Consider the following 19,870-nt stretch of genomic DNA (forward strand, 5'->3'; position numbering starts at 1 on the left):
TATTATGATGAATCCAACAATATTTACATACTAGTTTTGGGTTTTTTATACTCCTTAATCTAAAATTATCGATCAAATTTAATATTGCTAAAAAAAATAGAGAAAATTAAGTCATGCATAATAGTACAAGTAATTCACAAAAACCGCCCTTCATTTGATAAGGGTGATCCCTAAACCCCCCACGTATCTCAAACCTGAATTATACATATCATCAAAAAACTATATATTCTATTTACACTCCAAAAGAGCATTAATCATTAACAATAATAAGTTTGGACATGGAAATTTGGAGGGAAAAGAAGAAAAGTGAAGTTTGGATACAACAACATGGGAGAAGAGTCCTCTCTCAATAAATCAAATTCTTTCAATGTTGAAAAGATTTGAAGGAAAAAACAAGTTCATTCTTTCCTTCCTCCCCCTTCTTTCTCCTTCCCTCCCCTTCTTTACCTTCACCATTGCTAAACAGTGCTTTTCAGCAACTAGCAAATTCAAAGTTGACAAACTTTTATATTTCTTTTTCCTTTGGTTGAATTACAATAATATGATTAGCTAGAAGCTAAAATCAATGCGTGCACAAGAATTGTTCTGACTATTGTAAAGATACAAACATAACGGTTTTTTACAAAAATGAATTGCCTATTAAAGCTACAAGTAAAATAAATAGCATTGATTTATTGAGAATTAGGTATACTTGATTGAGAATTGGCTTCATTTTGAGTTTGAGGGCAGACATTAGCAAATTTGCAAAATCGGCATTTCCAGTTCTCCATCTCGGAAACATACTTGGCTTCTCGCTCTCCCCGCCAGAACTCAAGGCAACTGTTCATTTGAGCCTTAAGCCAATCGTCATCATAAGTGAACTCATCCTCATAGATCAATGAGTTATCCTCTTGGAGTTCATATCTGCAAAACCATCAAACAAGCTGTTGCTAAGTAGCTATGTTACTTGATTCTTCATTTTACTTCAACTATACATGTCGGTTCCTCGACTCTCTGGCATGATATAGACACTTGGTACTTCATTTGGGACTAAAAAAATGAAGCTTTGAAAAATTACAAACTCGAGCTAAGTAACAACATAGGCAATAGCTATGGGAAAATAGTTAAAACATACAAGTAATCAAAAAATCTTTTAGGTTTTTAGACAAAACAAAACTTTTATTCGAACTAGAAACATGATACATCCGGAAGAGAAAAGGCTCTTTGTACAGGAGGCAAAACCATTAAAAACGAATCAAGTTGTAGAAGAATGACTTCGTGCAAGATCGTACCACCAAGGTTCAGGCCTCAACAAGCTATAAGCTATTTTAGGTGTAAGATCGAGTGCCTTGAATCTAGTGAAAGAGCGGCGAAAACGGAGGCTTCGAGAGCTAGCCCGGTCAGCCGGGCGAGATGTTTGTAAGCTTGGAGCTGTTTATGCTTGCGAGCCCGACCGGGCAGTCCTGCACGACCGGGCGGTTTTGGCCCGGTTGACCGGCCAAGCGTGATTTTGAGGCGGGGAAGCGATTTTTGAGTCGGGTTATAAATAGGCTTTTAGCCTAATTCTCTGGGGATGACCCCAAATGTGACCTATCATTTAGGGATAGATAGACTAGTAGTGACTATTTGTTTTTTCTTTCTCTTTTTTTTCTAGTCAATTCTATCATGATAAAAATATAGTATACCTCAAGAGAAGCTGATCATGAGCAGGTGGCAGCACAGCACAAACATTATTGAAAAAAGTTTCCAGTTCTTCAAGTGTCTGCACATACGAAGAAATGTTCAGCCAGCAGAAATCTTGCAATGGAAAAGCTACCAGCCTCAAAAGTCAACACTAATAACATCAGTAGCTATCCTACATACCTAAAGTTGGGAGTTTTGAGTCAAGAAGCTAACATGCTCGCTGGACAAAAAAAAATCTAAACTCTAAAACTCTTCTCTCCTTGTATCTTGGCAAGAAGGTATTCCAAAGGAAGGGAGAAAAAGTTGCAGCACCAAAAGCTATATTGCAAATCTACTACAATTTGAGATATAAACCCCTTTTCTCCAACTTTCCTGTATTCCCTTTCAGAGCTTTGTACATTTGAAGAGGAAACAACTCTCTTATCATTATGTTACTCGGACTCTTCATTTCACGTCAAGTAACCAAAATCGATTTCTCGACATTATGACATGGGTATGGGCACTACCACATTTCAGTTTAGGCCAAAATCAGAAATCTTTTCATAATATAGTAGACTCAGACACTTGGTCACATGCTCGTGTCCGACAAGTCCAAGTAACATAGCTCTCATTATAAGGATAAAGTGGTCATGAGCAGCTAAATAAGTCCCTTAGTGCGTGTCCACAGGGGGACTGAACCATGGCCCTGCTGATGTATCTATAGGGAATTTGTGATGGCAAACCTCCCCCCCCCCCTCCCCCCTCAACAAACACCATAAAAAATGAAAAGAACAAAGAAAATCGCAAAATAGAAATTTAAGATGGATAGGGATTTTAAGCACACGAGCCATAGAAAGATGATTGTACCCTCTTTTTTCTCATCTTTCAAGTGTCTCAATGGGCACATAGAAATTAGAATGCAACCTAATTGGCGGTCAATAATTTAACTTACAAGGGCAAACCATTATACCTCAGCAGGGAAACCTGAGTCAGCGGCACTCATCTTCACCTCATCAGATAAAACATGCTGAGGATCCATTGAAAAGTGTTCATAAAATTGTTTAGAAGGGAAGTTATTAGAGACCAAATTGTCCAAGAGATACTTATAGCACATCAGTTGTAGCCTGAAATAAAAAGAAAAGAATGATCAGATAAACATGGTTTTCTAGGAAGTGAAGCTGCATTAAATAATTCTCAGGCCTTATGTCTTGTTTATGATGTACCTTCCATTTCTACGTTGGGGTTCAGAAGGAAGCCTTGGTTGTCCACGAGTTTTTGTATCAACCAGCGTTAACTTTCTGTCGTTTCCTGTTACAGGCATCCGGAGTTCATCAATCACTCCCACCATCCATACACCTTGAACAAAGCCCACTCTGATGATGTAACAGATGTGATCACAATCAGGACTTCTATTTTCTTATTCTCCTCAAAGACGTCTCATGTTAGAGCAAAGCCCAAATCACAGGGGTGAATTGAAAGAGAGCAATCGGAGGGAGATGGAGAGTTAACCTATTATCAAAAATTATTCCCTTGTTGCATACTAAGTGTCTTTTAAAGTTATGCACAAATAGTTTTTACATTGGAAAATTTGATCCTAATAAGCCCACCTATATTGGGTGTCTTCTGAAAATGCTGTATTTACCTAAAGAAAAAAGTTTCAGGTTACTCGGGTAATGTGACCAGTTCTGTTTTACTTTTCGGCTTCGACACCCTTTTCTTCCAACTCCTTATTCTTACCAATTCCCAGTCGGCTTATCCCCCTACCCGCTTCTCATTTCTAACATAATCCCACTCCCTTTTCTCCACATCTGGTTAGTGGGACAAGAAAAGGCAATGTGCAAAAACGGGGAGGCTATAGTGGGGAAATTTGGTTGGCAATGAGTTTTCGAATGGATAAAGAAGGAAGTGAGGGGGAAGAGGCGGGGGGGGGGGGATTGCTGCTGCTGAGTTTTCTTGGGGATATGAAGGAGACGAAGGGCAATGGAGGCAGATGTTGTCTCACTAAGTCTGGGTTAAGGATAGGCTTGTTTGGGTGGTGGGGAATGGGAAATAAAAGTGGCTAGGAGTGACTTGGTGGGGTAGGGAGGTAGTCTAGGTGTGCAATAAGGTGGCGGAAAGTAATGACTCAGCAGTGGCTGACTGGTGCTACGAGGGGTGGTGCTTGGGTGGGGTAGAGGTAGTGGCTGGTTTATGTGAAAAAAGATGAAGGTAAGACAGACATAAAGGGAAAAAATTACTCGCTGAATCAGTTATAAGTCGTGCTGGAGCATTTTGGGAAAACACTTAGCATAGTTGAAGTTATGTTAGAATAACCCGTAATTGGGATTATTCAAGCGGCACGGCCACAATTGGAATTTTTACAATCCATTATTTCCTATTTAATATTATGTTCCCAATTTAAACATCAAATAACCATTCTAGCTGGGATGAAACTATTTCTTTCATGAATTATTGGTCCATAAACTCACTACTCACATAAAGAACCTTGAATGCTGCACCCAACACACTTATATGAGCTTCCCAAAAATTAGGTAAATTCTTCAAATGAAGCTTTACACGACAGCCTATTTTACTTTAAATTCTTGGAAGGTTTTCCCCAGAAAGTGAGGTTCAAAGGTGTGAATACTAAAACAAAGTAAGGGGAAAATGCAGCGAACTTCACCTATCTAAGTTAGCAAGATGTGCAAATAAAATGCAGAAATACTATATTGAAGAGGATCTTTTATGTGTGCTGACTTGTATATATCGTATTGCCACTAATAGTTCTGCTATTAAGAAACTATCAGGTAGCTTAGCACCTCAATCTATCATGGAGATCATGTGGTGCTATGTAGTTTATCATCAACTATTTTCATTTGGAACTTTGTTACACCTGCAGGTCGACATGTATAGAAGACAGTCCCTCCATTTTTTACAGGTGACGCTCATATAAGCCTAAGCTTCCCTCGGACCCATTCATAGGCTCAGCCAATATAAAGTTGGTAAAACAATAATGTATACGTGTTTGAAATCACTAGCTAGTAGAAAAGTGATCCAGCAGACTTTCTTTGGTTCAAATTGTGACATACAAAGGTAGAAACTATGATTGATATTAGTAACTCACATGCTTGTCATGAAAAAGAAAGTGCTGGCTGGTAATGAATTCAAAAAGCAAGAGATAAACAAAAACAATACGATCGATGAGAAAAGGCCACTATTCACTCAATAAGGTGAACTGCAACAATCAGTCACTCGTGATCTAAAAGAAAAAGAGAATGATAAAAGTCTACTCAATGACATATTGACATGTTCCCACTCATACACTTGATCTCTCTACAGTCTGTTGTATTTGTCACCTTACAAGTGGAATGACAGAGAAGCTGTGGGCCCTCTTTAACGCACAACTTACAACACTCAACCCAAAACCCACAAGATCCTCTCTGCAATTGGGTTGCCTCTTGATGTTCAACCCTGCACCTTACTAATTCTCCTTCAAATCAGCTTCCAACTTATGTCTAGAAGTGCTTAAAACTATCAGAGGAGAAAACGAGGATTTATAGAACTATAGGACAAGGAATGTGATAATTTTGTTCCAATTCATCAAGAAAATATATTTCAAATTCCTTTCGATGCTGATGTATGGCATATTATAAGCTCAGTTAGCAGATGACCAAATAAACTTCAAGATACATGTAGCAGCGTAGAAGAGCAGCCAACAGCAGCAGCACAGTAACAGCTACTTCCATTTGAGATTAATCATGAATTCATCCAAGTTTATAGTGGTTTGGCATGAGCCAAAAATACAAGTAGGCAAAGAAAAGTTCTTTTGATGCTTGTTTGTAAGAAGGTAGCAGGTAGGTAATGAACCTCAGTAAAACATGTTTGCAGCTCAAAATACCAACCACACAGCAGAACAGAAATAGCTGCAATTTCAATCATAACATCAAACAAGTTCAGCATAACTTGTCCAGAGTAGAGATAAAATAAGGTTGCATCAATTTGATGAAGGTATCTAATGGCTGGATAGACCAGGAACTCAACAGAAAGTACAAAGAAGCATGAAACTAAAGCACAAAAAGGTTTGGTGCAACTTCTTAAAAGAATTTAAATAGATTCGAAATAGAGTTCTATTTAAAAAATTATCTAGATTTTAGCTTGATATTATTTTTTGAAGTTATTAAGAGGCAAAAGCACATAAAAAGCACCAACAAGAATACAGCAGGTTACTAGGAACAGTAACTCTTATCGACTACAGCAAAGGTAAATTGTTCTAAGAGGCTAAGCCTTCATATAAGAGGGAACGGGGAACCTGAGTTCGGGGAACTGCAACCGCAAAGGGAACAAGCAGCAGCATCAGCAGATGATGGATAGTATTTTTATGTAATGTGTAACTCATTCTATAAAGGAAGTGGATGGTAAGTTGGCCAAAAAAAACGTTACGCACAAATAATTAGGATCTGGTGGTCATTGCATTGATATTCAAAATAGACGTATAAGATTTCATTAGAAATTCAAATTAACAAGCAAGAGTGCATGAATGCTTTTGAGCGAAAAGTAAAGCATATATGGAAAAATTAGTAAAGTGGGCTAAAAGTAGGAAACAGAGGAAGTATTGCCCAAGCATCTAAGTACCACCACAACTCTACAAGTCTACAATTAGAAATGTAAATTGGAATATATGAATCAAAGCACAATAAAGAGTGTTAGGAGTATTATCTAGATTTGTTTGTCTATATCAAGTGCTGGGTTAAGCTTGTCAAACCAGGCTTAATTCTCTTATACTATGTTTGGATAAGAATATATGAGGGAAAGGAAGAAGAGGGTTACAGGAGGAAGGAGGGAGAAGGAGCTCCATTTTCCCCCAATCCCTGATCCAAACAAGGAAACTTCTTCCCCTCCCTTTCCCTTCCTTCCCGCAATCCCTTATCCAAACAAGGAAACTTCTTCCCTTGCCTTCCCTTTTCCTTCCTTCTCTTTCTCTCCATTTTCTCCTATCCAAACAAAGTGGTGAAATCTGTATCTGGAAATCAGGAACAATGCAGGATTGACTAAACTGGTGGCGTCGTTGTATCCCGATTAGTGCAAGACTGTAGTCCCTAACCCTAGATGGAGTTTCTATAACCTAGGACGACTAAGTCCATATCCAGATGGTTTCCTTTGTCCCTTTCCATTCTTATTTAATCTAGTTCTTAAAGTTTAAGAGTGAGAATAATTCTTTTGAGGCTTGACTCTTGAGTGTTAAGGTTTCAGTTTCATTTAACACCCAAAACCTGACAAAAACCAAAATACTAGATTTAAATATAGTTCCTCCATTTGGAAAGGGTAAGGGAATCAAGAAACTTGATTCCCTTACTTGTTGTTTGTTTTCTCAGTTTGATGATTCTCTTTACCTTCTCCTTACCCCCAAAGTCCTCTACTCTCATTCCCCCCCACCCCCCCAAGGTTTCACATTCTCTTTCTTTGACTCATCATTGACCACCTCCTTGAGACCTTGACCACTCAACCACCACTTGACCAACCCACCTAACCACTAGCACCGCCACTCAACCATCACCTGACCACCCAACCGGCACCACCTGCCCACCGGGACTTGAACCGACCACCAACCACCATGTGAGTCCTCTACCCCAACACCCGAACCACGCCACTAACCACCGAGAATCGCCCATCCAACTTCCAAAACTGCCCACTCAAGTAAAACAAACACCGAGAAACTGCCACCACCATCCACCATCTAAACCACCCACAAACCCTAGAAAAAAAAGGAAAAACAAAGAGAAAAACGGCAGCTAGAAGGGGAAGGGAAGAGAACGACACATCTGGAAGGGGAGGGGGACGACACGACGACACAGAGAAGTGGAGGTGGAGGATTGACGGTGCAGCGAAAGAGGAGGGGGGAGATCGCACTGGCGAGTGCTGCGGGGAGGGACGACAGCGCGGTGGGAAGGGGATCGAGAGGGCACAAGCTCGGCGGCTCACCGGGGTACCGGGAGTGGAATTCCAGCGGGGCACAACAAACATGAGAAGGAGGATGGTGGTGGAAGGATGTAAAAAGAGGAAGAAAGAGAAATAAAAAAATTCAACCAAACAACATTTTTAATCTAAGGGTTTTGTTTTCCTTTCTCCCTATATCCCTTTTTTGATTCCATTCCCTTAACCTCATGGCAACCAAACGGCCCCTAAAGGATAAAACAAAAGATGTTTTGGCTCATTAGAATAAACCATTTATACCAAGGCACAAGTTAAACTAATTACAAATTGTAAATTGACAGATTGACACACACATGTGTGTGTCCAAGCATGTGTGTGTCCAAGCGTACCAAGTTCAATATTTATGATCACAAAGGAAAACATCTGACCATTGAGGTAGTACTAGCTACATGATCGAGCCACTTACACAGGAATTTCACGTGTTAATCCGTCAAACAATATTTGGTTTGCACAAATAATAAAATTCATAAACTTCAGAGCCCATATATCTTCAAGGGTTTCAACCCGTACTTCGACTTTTTTAGATACCTGCGATATAACATGTTGCAAGTCATATAACATGGCTCAGAGAGAGAACAAAATATTTATCTACGAGAGCATTAAATGATAGGATAATGAAAGCCTTTGTTGTTGTTGAAACTACGATCACATATTCTAATGGAAACACAACATGTCCTTGATAAAATTGTTAATAGACGCATGAAGCTACTGTGGGATCAGGATATTTTAATGGAACGTAACTTCAAGTCTCAAGATCACATATTATCTATTAGACTACACCAATCTAATTCCTGCATCTACCACTGACTATAAAGCTCTTAAGCATGACATATAAGTAAAATCATATCCCTAATTCAAATATTATACAGCCAGGCAAATAAAGAGATTGCACTTTATTAACTCAGAATAACAAAACCCATATCGTATATTTTGGATTCTACAGGCATATGCTACAGTTCATGTGTACTCAGATGAAGCTGTTAGTTTGTGATAGCTTATGAAGTCAGTGTGCCCAAGCTCTTTGCAAACTATGCAAGAAACAAGAAGCACAAGAATGAACTCAATTACACCAAAACAAAGTTTGAATTGATCAAGAAACACCAGGAAGAATATGCCAATTACTTTTGCAATCATTTTGGAACACGCATTACCTCTTCTTCCAACTTCGCATGGCGAGTAATCCCCGCTTTCATCGCATTTGTCTTTTCTGGCCTACCAAATGAGAGAAAGAACTCCATTTGTTTTTCACACCATTCCTACAAATTTCAACAAAATAGGTATTAGCTGCTTTAGTTCACAGTCAAATCCAGTTACAGAAAAACAAGCCCACTGACAACATACAAAAATTCAACACAGTAACAAAATTAGATGATCCAGTTACAGAAAAACAAGCCCACTGACAACATACAAAAATTCAACACAGCAACAAAATTAGAAGATGATGATGACCATGACTTGTTCAGTTGCACAGCATCATATAAAAGAATATTTCAATAGATGTACAATATAAAATGATAAAAAAATATGTATGACTTCCTAAACCAACATACCTTCATTAGACAAAACACATGGCAGAGTCTTTGAATAAAAAAAGGAAGTCAAAACTTAAATTATATATTCAGTTGGCCAGTTCCACCTAATACCTTTAAGGAGGTTTGTTATGGAGAGGGACATTGGTTTTACAAAGTCTTGCCTACACAATGGCTGTTGTCTAACTCCCTACAATGATGGTCTTCCTTTTCTTTGTCAATTTCATTTAGTTTTTCTTTTTTCAATGTTTTGGGTGCTGGGGGGATGCCTTAGAAAATCTCAACTGAGCAAAAGCAACACAAAGACTAGAGGAAACTTCTTGACTTTCATGCACCAAAAATCTGTATTGCCAAATCCCATCAGTTAGTCACTCGGCTGAACACTGGCATTTGCACAAACTAGTACTGTCAACCAATTGACCAATCTGTTCTCTAGAAATGGAGGCCAAATTGTTTGAATATATTCATTTATGTATGTTTCAAAAGCTTATTATCTAAAATCCAACTTTCTCGATCCGTAAACAGTGGACATTCTTATTCTTTATGCCAAAATCTGACTATTAATAAATATAAGTCGTTTATTCAACAGCATCAGTGTAAATACTTCATCATATCAATACTACATTGTCAATGCAATCTGAACTGAATTTAAGTGAACTATTGATATATTAACGAATTGACAAAAGGGGTTAGATTTTGGATTAGAAGCAATACTATGAAATAAAATCATGAAATTAGTTTTAGCATGTAACAATGTGAAATGATAGCAATCATTTAGTGTATAATCAAATTTTAAAACATAAGATGAAGGTAATGGAATATAAATGAGGACTATCAACTATGAAATGTATAGGAAATCAAGGTAGTCATGGGAATACAACTGCACAAAATTCCTGATTGAAACAATGAATCCAACTATATAGACATTCACCAATTCCTAAAATGCCTTTGAGTTGTTCTTCAAAACCAAACAGTAGGTGATATACATACTCCCAAAAGCTTCCAACTTTACGCATCAACACCTATGCTATTTGGACACGTATACCATTATGGGCACGGGTACACGTCCAACTCGGCTCTTTTAGGGAAATCTTTTATGATTTTGTCCCAAAATGAAGGGTCCAAGTGACCATACCCATATTGGAGTGTCAGCTATCTTATCTCGTACACATACTTGAGGTAAAATGAAAAGTCCGACTAACAGGTATCACCATTCACCACAACACAATTCAGCTTATAATACATGTCATTCACACAAATCAGCAAACAACAAATGATCATTACCACTATCAAATTAAGAACATTCCCCACATCAAACTCAAAATTCTAACACCAAACTAATTAACTAAATTCATCAACACCCAACAAAAAATCATCAAATAACGTAAAAATAAATCATACCCATTTCAAAAAGCACAAAGACAAACTGAAATCAACAATAAACAAGAAAAATCCAGTTACCGTAGAAGTCAAATCAGTGACAGATAATCCCCTCTTTTTCCTAAACCGACTCAAAAGTGAATGAGAAACCTTGGTTTTCTTTTTCTGGGGACTCTTAATTTGACCCAAATCTTCAACATCACAACAAACCACTGAACTCGAGAATTCCCTAAGAGATTTGCAAGAAGAGAGGAGAGAGAAAGTAGATGAAGAAGAACGACGAGCTGCTAAAGAAAATGCGGCTTCAATGAAGGCCATTTCTTCATCACTGATAATTTCAACTGGGATTTTATTATTTTCATGGAGTTGGAGATCGTGGGTATTATTACATGGGGATGTAGTGGGTGAATCTGTCATTTGGTGAGGTTTTTTTTTTTTTCTTTTGCAATAATTAGTGTTGATCCGAAGAAGAAGGAGACTTGAAGAAACCTCTTTCTCAATTCTCACGTTTGTTGTAAACTAGTTTTCCACCCGTGCAAAAATGCACGGGAAGTTTATGTTTTTGATTTAATTTTGTATATCAAATAAGAATGTGTATATATTATGTTATACATGGTAAAACACTGCAAGTCTGCATGTAGCATTTATTGAAGAGGAAACACGAAAAAACCCTGTATCTCAACGAAGTGAATGAACATCACAAATGAATTATTAAATGACAATAATAATAAGAGTATTTTAAAAACATTTTGAACCACTTCTTTGTACTATACTTTGTGGTAACATTTGAGTTTTCACGTTCTTTATCAGCTACTAATGTTTTTCAAACCCTTTTTGCTAATAACTCTTGATATGACAATATATATTTAAAATTATATAATACGTCCCTTGAAATCATGGTGTATCTATATTTATATAAATATGTAATGAAATAGTATAAACATAAAAGTAGAGCAGGCAACCAACATTTAATAAACAGGTTGAAATACTCAACCCTGACCCGACCTATTTGATAAACGAATTACCCGTTTAACCCATTTAATCATAATTATATTATACAAAAAATTAATTATTTTCTTAAAAGTATATATGAGAGAGTTCATTGTTGAAAGTATACATGTTTAATATTTCTTATAATAATTGTGACCAATTTTAGCAATATTTATTTTTTAAACCAAATTTTAGATTTATCAATATATTTTTCGAAAATTTTCTACATATATGAAAGTTAATAAAGTCAAAGCATGTCAATTTCGAGTCGAAAATGTCAACCTTAACCTACTTGTTTAATCAATGGGTTAGAAAATCGGTCAAAGTTCCAACCCTAACCTGCTTATTTTGGGTTAGGTTCGGTCGTATTTCGTATTGAGTTAGCTTTTGCAAACCCTACATAAAGTAGTGACATTATAATTTACCCTGTATAGTAAATGTAAATTAACAAAAAAATTAAAGAGAAAATACATTTTTCAATTTAATTTATTAAAAAAATAACCTGTAACTCATCTTATCAAATAGACAATAAATTTCATTTATATTGTAATATATAAATGATATATTTGTAATGTATAAATTTTTCTTCTAATATATACCTAAGAAATGAATATAGAAATATCAGTTATTAATGTTCTTCAAACCCTTTTTGCTAATAACACTTGATATGACAATATATATTTAAAGTTATATAATACGTCCCTTGAAATCATGGTGTATATATTTATATAAATATGTAATGAAATAGTATAAAATAAAAGTAGAGCAGGCAACCAAGTTGGGCTGGCAATCAGTTCAGGTTTGGTTGGATTGCGTTCTTTGGGTTTACTAAACATTTAATAAACAGGTTGAAATACTCAACCCTGACCCGACCTATTTGATAAACGAATTACCCGTTTAACCCATTTAATCATAATTATTATTATACAAAAAGTTTCATGTATATTGTAATATATAAATGAAATATATATTGTAATGTATAAAATTTTCTTCTAATATATACCTAAGAAATGAATATAGAAATATCCTACACGATATTATGATCTTGTAATGAGAATTGTATAAATAATTAAAATGGGTTTAACCTTAAACAAAAGAATTAAATGGGCTTGTTATCTAAAATGATATGATATTGTATTGAGAATAGTCTAAAATTGGCTTACAACCCGTGCGATGCACTACACTGAAATATAAATTATTATAATAATCAGTATTATTGTTACTATTATCCAATAAATGATTAAATGGTACTAAGTTAAAAGCACATACATTGCTTAGGTTAATTTAATTAACTTAAAGGACATTTAGTGGTCAAACTTGTTCAAACTTGCTTTAAGCTCACATAAATTTTCTTACAATGAATCTAATTGTTTATATCAATATTGTTACATATTAAAAAAAATATCTATTCCCCCTAGATAGCATGGTTTTCATTTGCGGGTCAGCAAAATATGTGCTGATAATTAATATCATAACATATATCTAAGAAAAAATATGAAAACCCAAAATGTTTCAATTTAGAAATTGAAATTTTGTGATATTTACATCAGAATCATGAAGTGATCATACACAACTAAATATTGAAATAATTTAAGAAAGATATAAATGAGAAATAAAAGATTAGATGGCTTTTAAAATTTGTTACTATTGACTTGTGAAATAATTTACATCTTGACTATTTGAGAAATAATTTATATTAAGATTATCTGGACCCGTGCATAATGCACATGAATTTTTTTAGTTCTCAAATAGTTTTTTTAATTCCAAAATTATTGGAATGACTACATTTAAAATTGAAAGATTATAAATTGTAAATTTATATTTCATGCTATAATCTTTTCATTAGGACTGTCAAAATTAAAGCTGATCCAATATGATAACCTGACTTGAATCTAACCTGAAAATTTCGAATTTGGGTTAAAATTTTGACCTGAAAAAAAAGATGGGTCAGCCCAACCTGACCAGAAAAAATAATGGGTTAGGTTCAGGTTGAATTTTTGAACCTCAAAACAACCCGAATAATCTGACTTTGAAGTGGGGTCAAATTCAAGGCAGGCCAAATTATGTTTATCTAACTTGTATTAGACCAAACTCGTTTCTTGAATATTCTAAATTTGATTAAGTTGGCATATGAATTCAAGGCTCACTCAATATGTTGAATTATTGCAATGATTAAATTTAAAGTCAGGTCATTTTGGGTTGGTTTCGGGTCAACCTGAAACGAAAAGGTCGTCAAATTCTAATTTTCGACCTGAAATCAGAATCAAGTCAAGTTTGGATTAGGGGTAAGTGACCCGAAATAGAAATCAGGTGAACTTGAAATTAATCCAACTCGAACTTATTACTACCCCTACATTATTAATGTAGACAAATGACACGTAAAGATAATTATTGTATACTACAATAATATCTAATAATAATGTACTCTACTGGAGTAATAATTAAGCAATATAAAAATTTGTGAAAATTATCAATCCCGCAACTCCGAAATAAATTGTCTACATTATAAATCAAAACCTACGACTACGGGTAAATTACATAAATGGTAATGTAAAATGGTAATTATATCAATATTAACATTTTTTTTGAAAGAGTATATCAATATTAACATTTTTATTATTAGTTAGCAACCTTGCCGGAATTATAACGAACTAATATGATTATAAAGCAATTCCATTTGCTGAGTTAAACTTACCAAATTTATAAGATTGTAATTGATCCATTTTACACGTGGCACTAAAAAAATGAGAATAAGTATAGTGATGACATGTGGCGAAATGAGTAATAGCCTGACACATAAGCAATTTTAACTTTGCTTTATATATATATATAGATTGATGGAGGGAATCAGAGTTTAACTCGCGCAAGTCACGTGGATGGCTTTCGGTCTTCGTAAAGGCCAACAAAAGGTAGATCCCCTCTTCAGGTTAGGAAAGACTAGACTTATAGGATAGTGGTGTCAAAATAAATTGTCAAATCAGGTTCTAATTATACCTACAGCGAATCAGATCAGATTCCGACATGTCAGGATTTTGACAGTCAATGCCCCATGTTGTGATTGATCAGGTTTTGTTTATATAGGTCGATCGCATTAGAATCATAGGATTGTCGGGTACCGGATAAATATGAGCATTCCGTTTACAAGTCCACTCTCGAGTATGATCACCCGTGGTCATTTTTTTTCGGGTTTGCGCAGGTTGTATTTCGGTTTCATGCACGCTTGTAGAGTCAAGTGTAGTTGGATTGAATCAATAATGATCTTAGTTCGATCATTGTGAAGCATCAGGTTCATTCGCTATTAAACATCAATTCAATTTCGGTTAACTCCTAGTCGGATCATTTTGATATTGTTATGGATTTTGTAAGCAAATCACACACACACACACATGTGCGCGCGCGCGTGCGTGCGTGTGTGTGTGTGTGTCTGATACATATATGGATGATAATGAAAAACTAATAAAAACACTATATTGTTTACCGCGATGTCTAGTGTATTCTCTTAGTCGATTCTTATTTCGACTAATCAAGTGCGTAAAACCACTCGAATGAGTAAAGAAGTAGAACGACTCTTCATATATTCTAATATTATATACTGTCATATATGCACGCCACGCGAAATCATGTAAAATTAAATTACTCCCTTCGTTTTCTTTTTTTTGAACCAATGTGAAATTTAGGAAAGGTAAGATTCACCATTTGTGATGTGAGATAATAATATGGGTGATTACATGAGACTACTACAATCTAATGCAACTTATAATCTATTGTTATTCTAATATTTATATATAAATAATATGCTAACATATACAATTTATAGAATACATATACAATTTATAGAATCCAATTAATATAGTGCAAGTTTTATCAAACTACAAAGAGTTTATTTTAGTTTTTCCAAAACTAAAATCATCCTAATCTGTAGATTTCAATTGGAAAGACTATGGCCTTAGACTTGATCAGTTGGTTGTGACTCGTGCGTTAATTATGCAGTTTTAAGTCTAACTTCAAATATTGTGCAAATTGCCAAATTCTATATTTGCCTATCTTTATCCTACCCATTTGCACTCTCTACAATTATATATACTCCTATGTCTCTCTCGTATTTTCCACCACCAAAACCACCACCTCCCAATTTCCCCCAATAAAAACGCTAAAAAATCAACCGCCTCATGTAATATCCCAAATTTTTATAACTATTTTATGAAATTTATTTCGTTATAACAAGATTTTATAAGTATAAAATTCTGAAAAATAAAATATAATAGTAATAATCAGATTTTTTTAAGAAATTCGTTTTTAATACTAGATCTTATCATTTAAAAATAAATAAATAAAATATAAAAATTTCGAAAATTGTTAGAAGAAAATCAGTTTTTTATTTTTATCAGCTTTTTCGTTCAATAAGAAAAATCGAGAGAAAAGAAAATTCTGAAATTATAACATGAGTTGGTTTTGGGATAGGATTAGATTTTTTTAAATACTTATCTTTTAGTGAAAATCCTAGATTCATACATATATACATATATATATATATATATATATATGTGTGTGTGTGTGTGTGTGTGTGTGTGTGTGTGTGTGTGTGTGTGTGTGTGTGTGTGTGTTGTGTGTGTGTTGTGTGTGTGTTGTGTGTGTGTGTGTGTGTGTGTGTGTGTGTTTGTGTGTGTGAATCTAGGATTTTCACTAATTCACCTCCGTCATCTCTTTGGTAAGTTCCAATTTCAGATTTGAATTTCCCATCAATGTTATTATTCGAGGTTCAAAACAAAAAACAAAAAAAGGAACCAAAATCTTGTGTTCGTGTGATGTAGGGGATTCGCCGGAGCACCGACTGACCACCATACCCAATCTTCTTTCTTCTTCCTTCTGGTTTCTTTTTCATGTACCTTTCTTTGTTCCTACTTCCTATGTCGTGTGCAAAGTAAAGGAAAAGTCCCTGACTTCTTTAATAAAGTTCTTGTTTGATTTTTCTCTTTGAAAAAAAAAATAGTTTCGTCCTTAGTAAAGTTTTCTTATACTCTTTAATCTTGCAAATAATCTGATTCACTCCATATTTGACTATTTGACTTCAGTAAATAAATATTTTCCTAAAGTTTTGAACTTCAGTTTATTTTTGGGAGGATATTATATTAAGTGACTAACTTTAGGTAATATTATTTGTTGTAGACGGAAACTTCGTAGAAGGCGGCTTTTAGTTGATATTGTTATACTTGGGACGCATTGGAGGTAAATCACAATGTCCATCTGTTGTAGCTTAAAAATCAACGGCTATAAATAAGACACGTGGCTCCATCACGACCCTACAAGTGGCACTTTGCTGCTACAGTAAAGTACATGGCCCAGAAAGATGCATGGCCTAAAGTACACCTTTCTGAATCAAGAGAGTGGTACTAGCCTTCTTTCTAGCCCAATCTGTACTTAGGCCCAACAATGGCAAAGGACATCTTTTATTGAATGGATGATGTGTACTCTCCAATCAATGATAGTCACGTGTCATAACACTATTGCTTAGCCAATTAGATGCTCTTAAATTAGGGTGACATCAAGGTACAACAGTCATTTCAGATACTATAAGTAGTCCTTGAAATCAGGGGAAAAGTACGTTTTTCAGGGCAGTATACTGTTATTCTGCCATAAATTCTCTCTCTCTACTTTCTCTCTCTAAAAGTTTCCTTTGCACTCCTGATACCTGACTTAAGCTTCAGAGAGGGAAATACCACCCAAACCTCCAAGGTGGGTCCCTTTTTGCAGGTTTGAAGGCGGAGCTCAGGTTCAGGTTTTGGGTCCAGGCATTGTTGCACAAGTCTCTTATTGTAGAACCTAGTGTTGGGGATAGTAGTATTTATTTACGAGTTTAGCACTATGTAACATTTGGCACCGTCTGTGGGAAGACGCAACAATGACTGATTGTCACTCATCTAACGTTGCTAGGAATAGGAGTTTTGAGATCCAAGTGGAGGATACAGTAGGCGATGAAAGGCCTCCGAGGGGAAGAGATAGGCCCCTTGCTGTTTTCAACCTTTCTAGACGGAATAGGGAGCCTATCATTCAAGAAAATCCGGAACGTCCACTGACGGTTGCCCATCTGGAAACTGTCTTGAATGACTTTCAGACTAGGATGGCTGCTGTCATGGAGGAGCAAATCAAGCACAACATGTTGTTCTTTCAAGTCAATCCGGATCCACCTACTGTAGTTCTGCCTAGGGGGCAGTCTCAGGAGGGTCGTCCAATGACAAGCATGCCTCCTCGGCAGGAAGTGTCCAAGCGAATGTCGATAGGCTAGCAGCCGGTGGTCCGTGAGCCACGAAGGAAAATGGATTGGAAGTTGGTGGTCCGGCGTGGAGATAATATACCTCCCAGCGGTCACAAGATGGAGACAGATGCTAGGGAATATTTGGAAGCAAAGAAGGCAGCCGCCTTGCAACGCTCAGCCTCAGGGTCTACCCCTTATATGAAAGATCCTCCATTAAGACTGCCATCCAGAACTGGAGGAAGGAGTCAAGGACCATCCGCCGTCCAGCTAAGACAAGAGAAAATAAACAGTATTGCAACCTATGGTGTATAGGCGTCAAGGCCTAGCTAACACCTCCTCTAATCCTGTGTTAATAAAGGAATATCGTCGAGAGCACATACTCACTAAGGGACATACGAGGGCACTCAGGATTAACTGGCCAACCCCATTCTCGACAAGAATCATGGAGTCTCCTACGTTTCCAAAGGTTAAGCTACCTACGATAGAACCCTTTGACGGAACTACTGATCCAGACGATCATCTATCAGCATACAAGCATCAGATCTATGTTCAAGCAGTCGATGATGCTACTTGGTGTAAGAATTTTTTAACTACTTTGAAAGGAGTAGCGCAAAATTGGTTCAATAACCTTCCTCCTAACTCGATGAATAATTTCATAAAGCTTAGTATTCTGTTCACTAGTCATTTCCTAGCAAATAAGCAGGAACAGAAAACTAGCATGCATTTGGGGAAGATCATCCAAGGACCAAAGGAAGCTTTGAGAAGCTTTGTGAATAGGTTTAATCTAGAAGTGTTGCAGATTCAGGATTTGAATGCTGGAGTGGCCTTTGACGCCTTCATTAGGGGTCTGAGGCCATGAAGTTTTAAATTTGACCTTGTAAAGAAAAAGATCACCACTCTTGTCGAAGCTCTCCGGGAGGCTGAAGCATTCATTCACGCTACAGAAAGCATGCGCGGAGGCAAAGCATCCGGAGGTGTAGAAGACTGAGGAAGCAGTTTAGCCAAAGAAGAACAATCCCAAGAAAGCTGAAACTTGGGCATTGACTTCAATGACAACCTCATCCAAGAGAAGCAAAAGAAGTGAACCAACAATATCGGTAGAACCTATAGAATTCAGAAAAGATCAATACGTCATTCTTATGGAGATAAAATATCAGCATAAATTCAAGGCGCCAGCTGAAATGAAGACTCCCTACATAAAAAGGGTTAAGAGCAAATATTGCCACTTTCATAAAGATTGTGGTCATGAAACAAACGAATGCAAGCATATGAAGAGAGCTTTGGAGGATTTAGCTCGTAAGGGGAAGATGAATTCATATCTACCTCTAGCCGGAAGAAAGTTTCAGAAGCAAGATGACCGTTAGAATCGAAGAAAAGAAAGTGAAAGCACTAACGAAGATGTAGTGCTTGTCATATATGGAGGTTTTGCAGCAGGAGGTCCAACCAACCCAGGACATAAGAATTACTTAAGGGAACTAGGTCAGATCATGCTTACCAATCAGGCAGAGTCTGACCCCTTCCCTAAGGTAGTCATTAGTGAGCTGGATCGTGGAAAGATAAGAACCCCCACGACGACCCGTTGGTCGTAGAGATGAAAATTGCAAATCTCAGAGTGAGAAGGATCTTGATTGATACGGGGATTTTGACCGATATCATCAGTGCATATTGTTTGTCAAGACTAAAGTTCAATGAAAATGGCTTAGTCTCAGTCCACCATCCCATCATTGGTTTTAGAGGAGGAATAATCCACCCTATGGGAACTGTCACCTTGCCCGTCATGGTGGGAGACAAGAAGGCCTCCAGGACATTGTTTGTTAAGTTCTTGGTGGTACGAGATTTGACGGCTTACAACGTCATTCTCGGGCGACCCACTTTGAACCACATCAAAGCTGTTATTGTTACTCACTTGATGTTAATGATGTTTGAGTGTGATGGAGGGAAGATTGGATAACTATATGAAGCTCAGGAAGCAGCAATAGAATGCTACCTCACCACTCTAAAACCTTCATCATGGAAGGGAGAAAAATCAGAACAGCCAAAAGCAATATATGTAGAAGCGGCCAAGATTTTGAAGGGCCAGATACATGAGTTGAAGACTAAAGTAAAT

General features: G+C 36.5%; 1 protein-coding gene across 2 annotated transcripts; it reads right to left on the reverse strand.

Moving 5' to 3' along the window:
- Positions 1-494: 494 nt before the first annotated feature.
- On the reverse strand, positions 495-11,059 carry LOC104903272 (exonuclease V, chloroplastic). Of its 2 annotated transcripts, none has more exons than XM_010691292.4 (7): positions 10,602-11,059; positions 8,763-8,867; positions 8,018-8,139; positions 2,865-3,014; positions 2,612-2,765; positions 1,665-1,741; positions 495-903 (listed from the first exon to the last, which is right to left on the reverse strand). In XM_010691292.4, exons 1-7 carry the CDS (start codon positions 10,935-10,937, stop codon positions 672-674), a joined length of 1,176 nt encoding a protein of 391 aa, XP_010689594.3. In that variant the 5' UTR covers positions 10,938-11,059; the 3' UTR covers positions 495-671. The 2 variants fall into 2 exon arrangements, with proteins under 2 accessions (XP_010689594.3, XP_057248117.1); XM_057392134.1 differs by lacking the exon at positions 495-903 and adding an exon at positions 933-1,546.
- Positions 11,060-19,870: the final 8,811 nt, after the last annotated feature.

Source organism: Beta vulgaris, chromosome 9 (assembly GCF_026745355.1).
Source record: "Beta vulgaris subsp. vulgaris cultivar EL10 chromosome 9, EL10.2, whole genome shotgun sequence".
Lineage (NCBI taxonomy): Eukaryota > Viridiplantae > Streptophyta > Magnoliopsida > Caryophyllales > Amaranthaceae > Beta > Beta vulgaris.

Bases quoted from the DNA above. Each gene is read 5' to 3' on its own strand.
- LOC104903272 (XM_010691292.4), bottom strand. From the start codon at position 10,937: ATGACAGATTCACCCACTACATCCCCATGTAATAATACCCACGATCTC. The intron at 1,742-2,611 runs GTATAATGGTTT...TCGTATGTGCAG, and splicing joins ACTCAGGTTTCCCTGCTGAG to ACACTTGAAGAACTGGAAAC. The intron at 904-1,664 runs GTATACTATATT...ATGGTTTTGCAG, and splicing joins CATGATCAGCTTCTCTTGAG to ATATGAACTCCAAGAGGATA.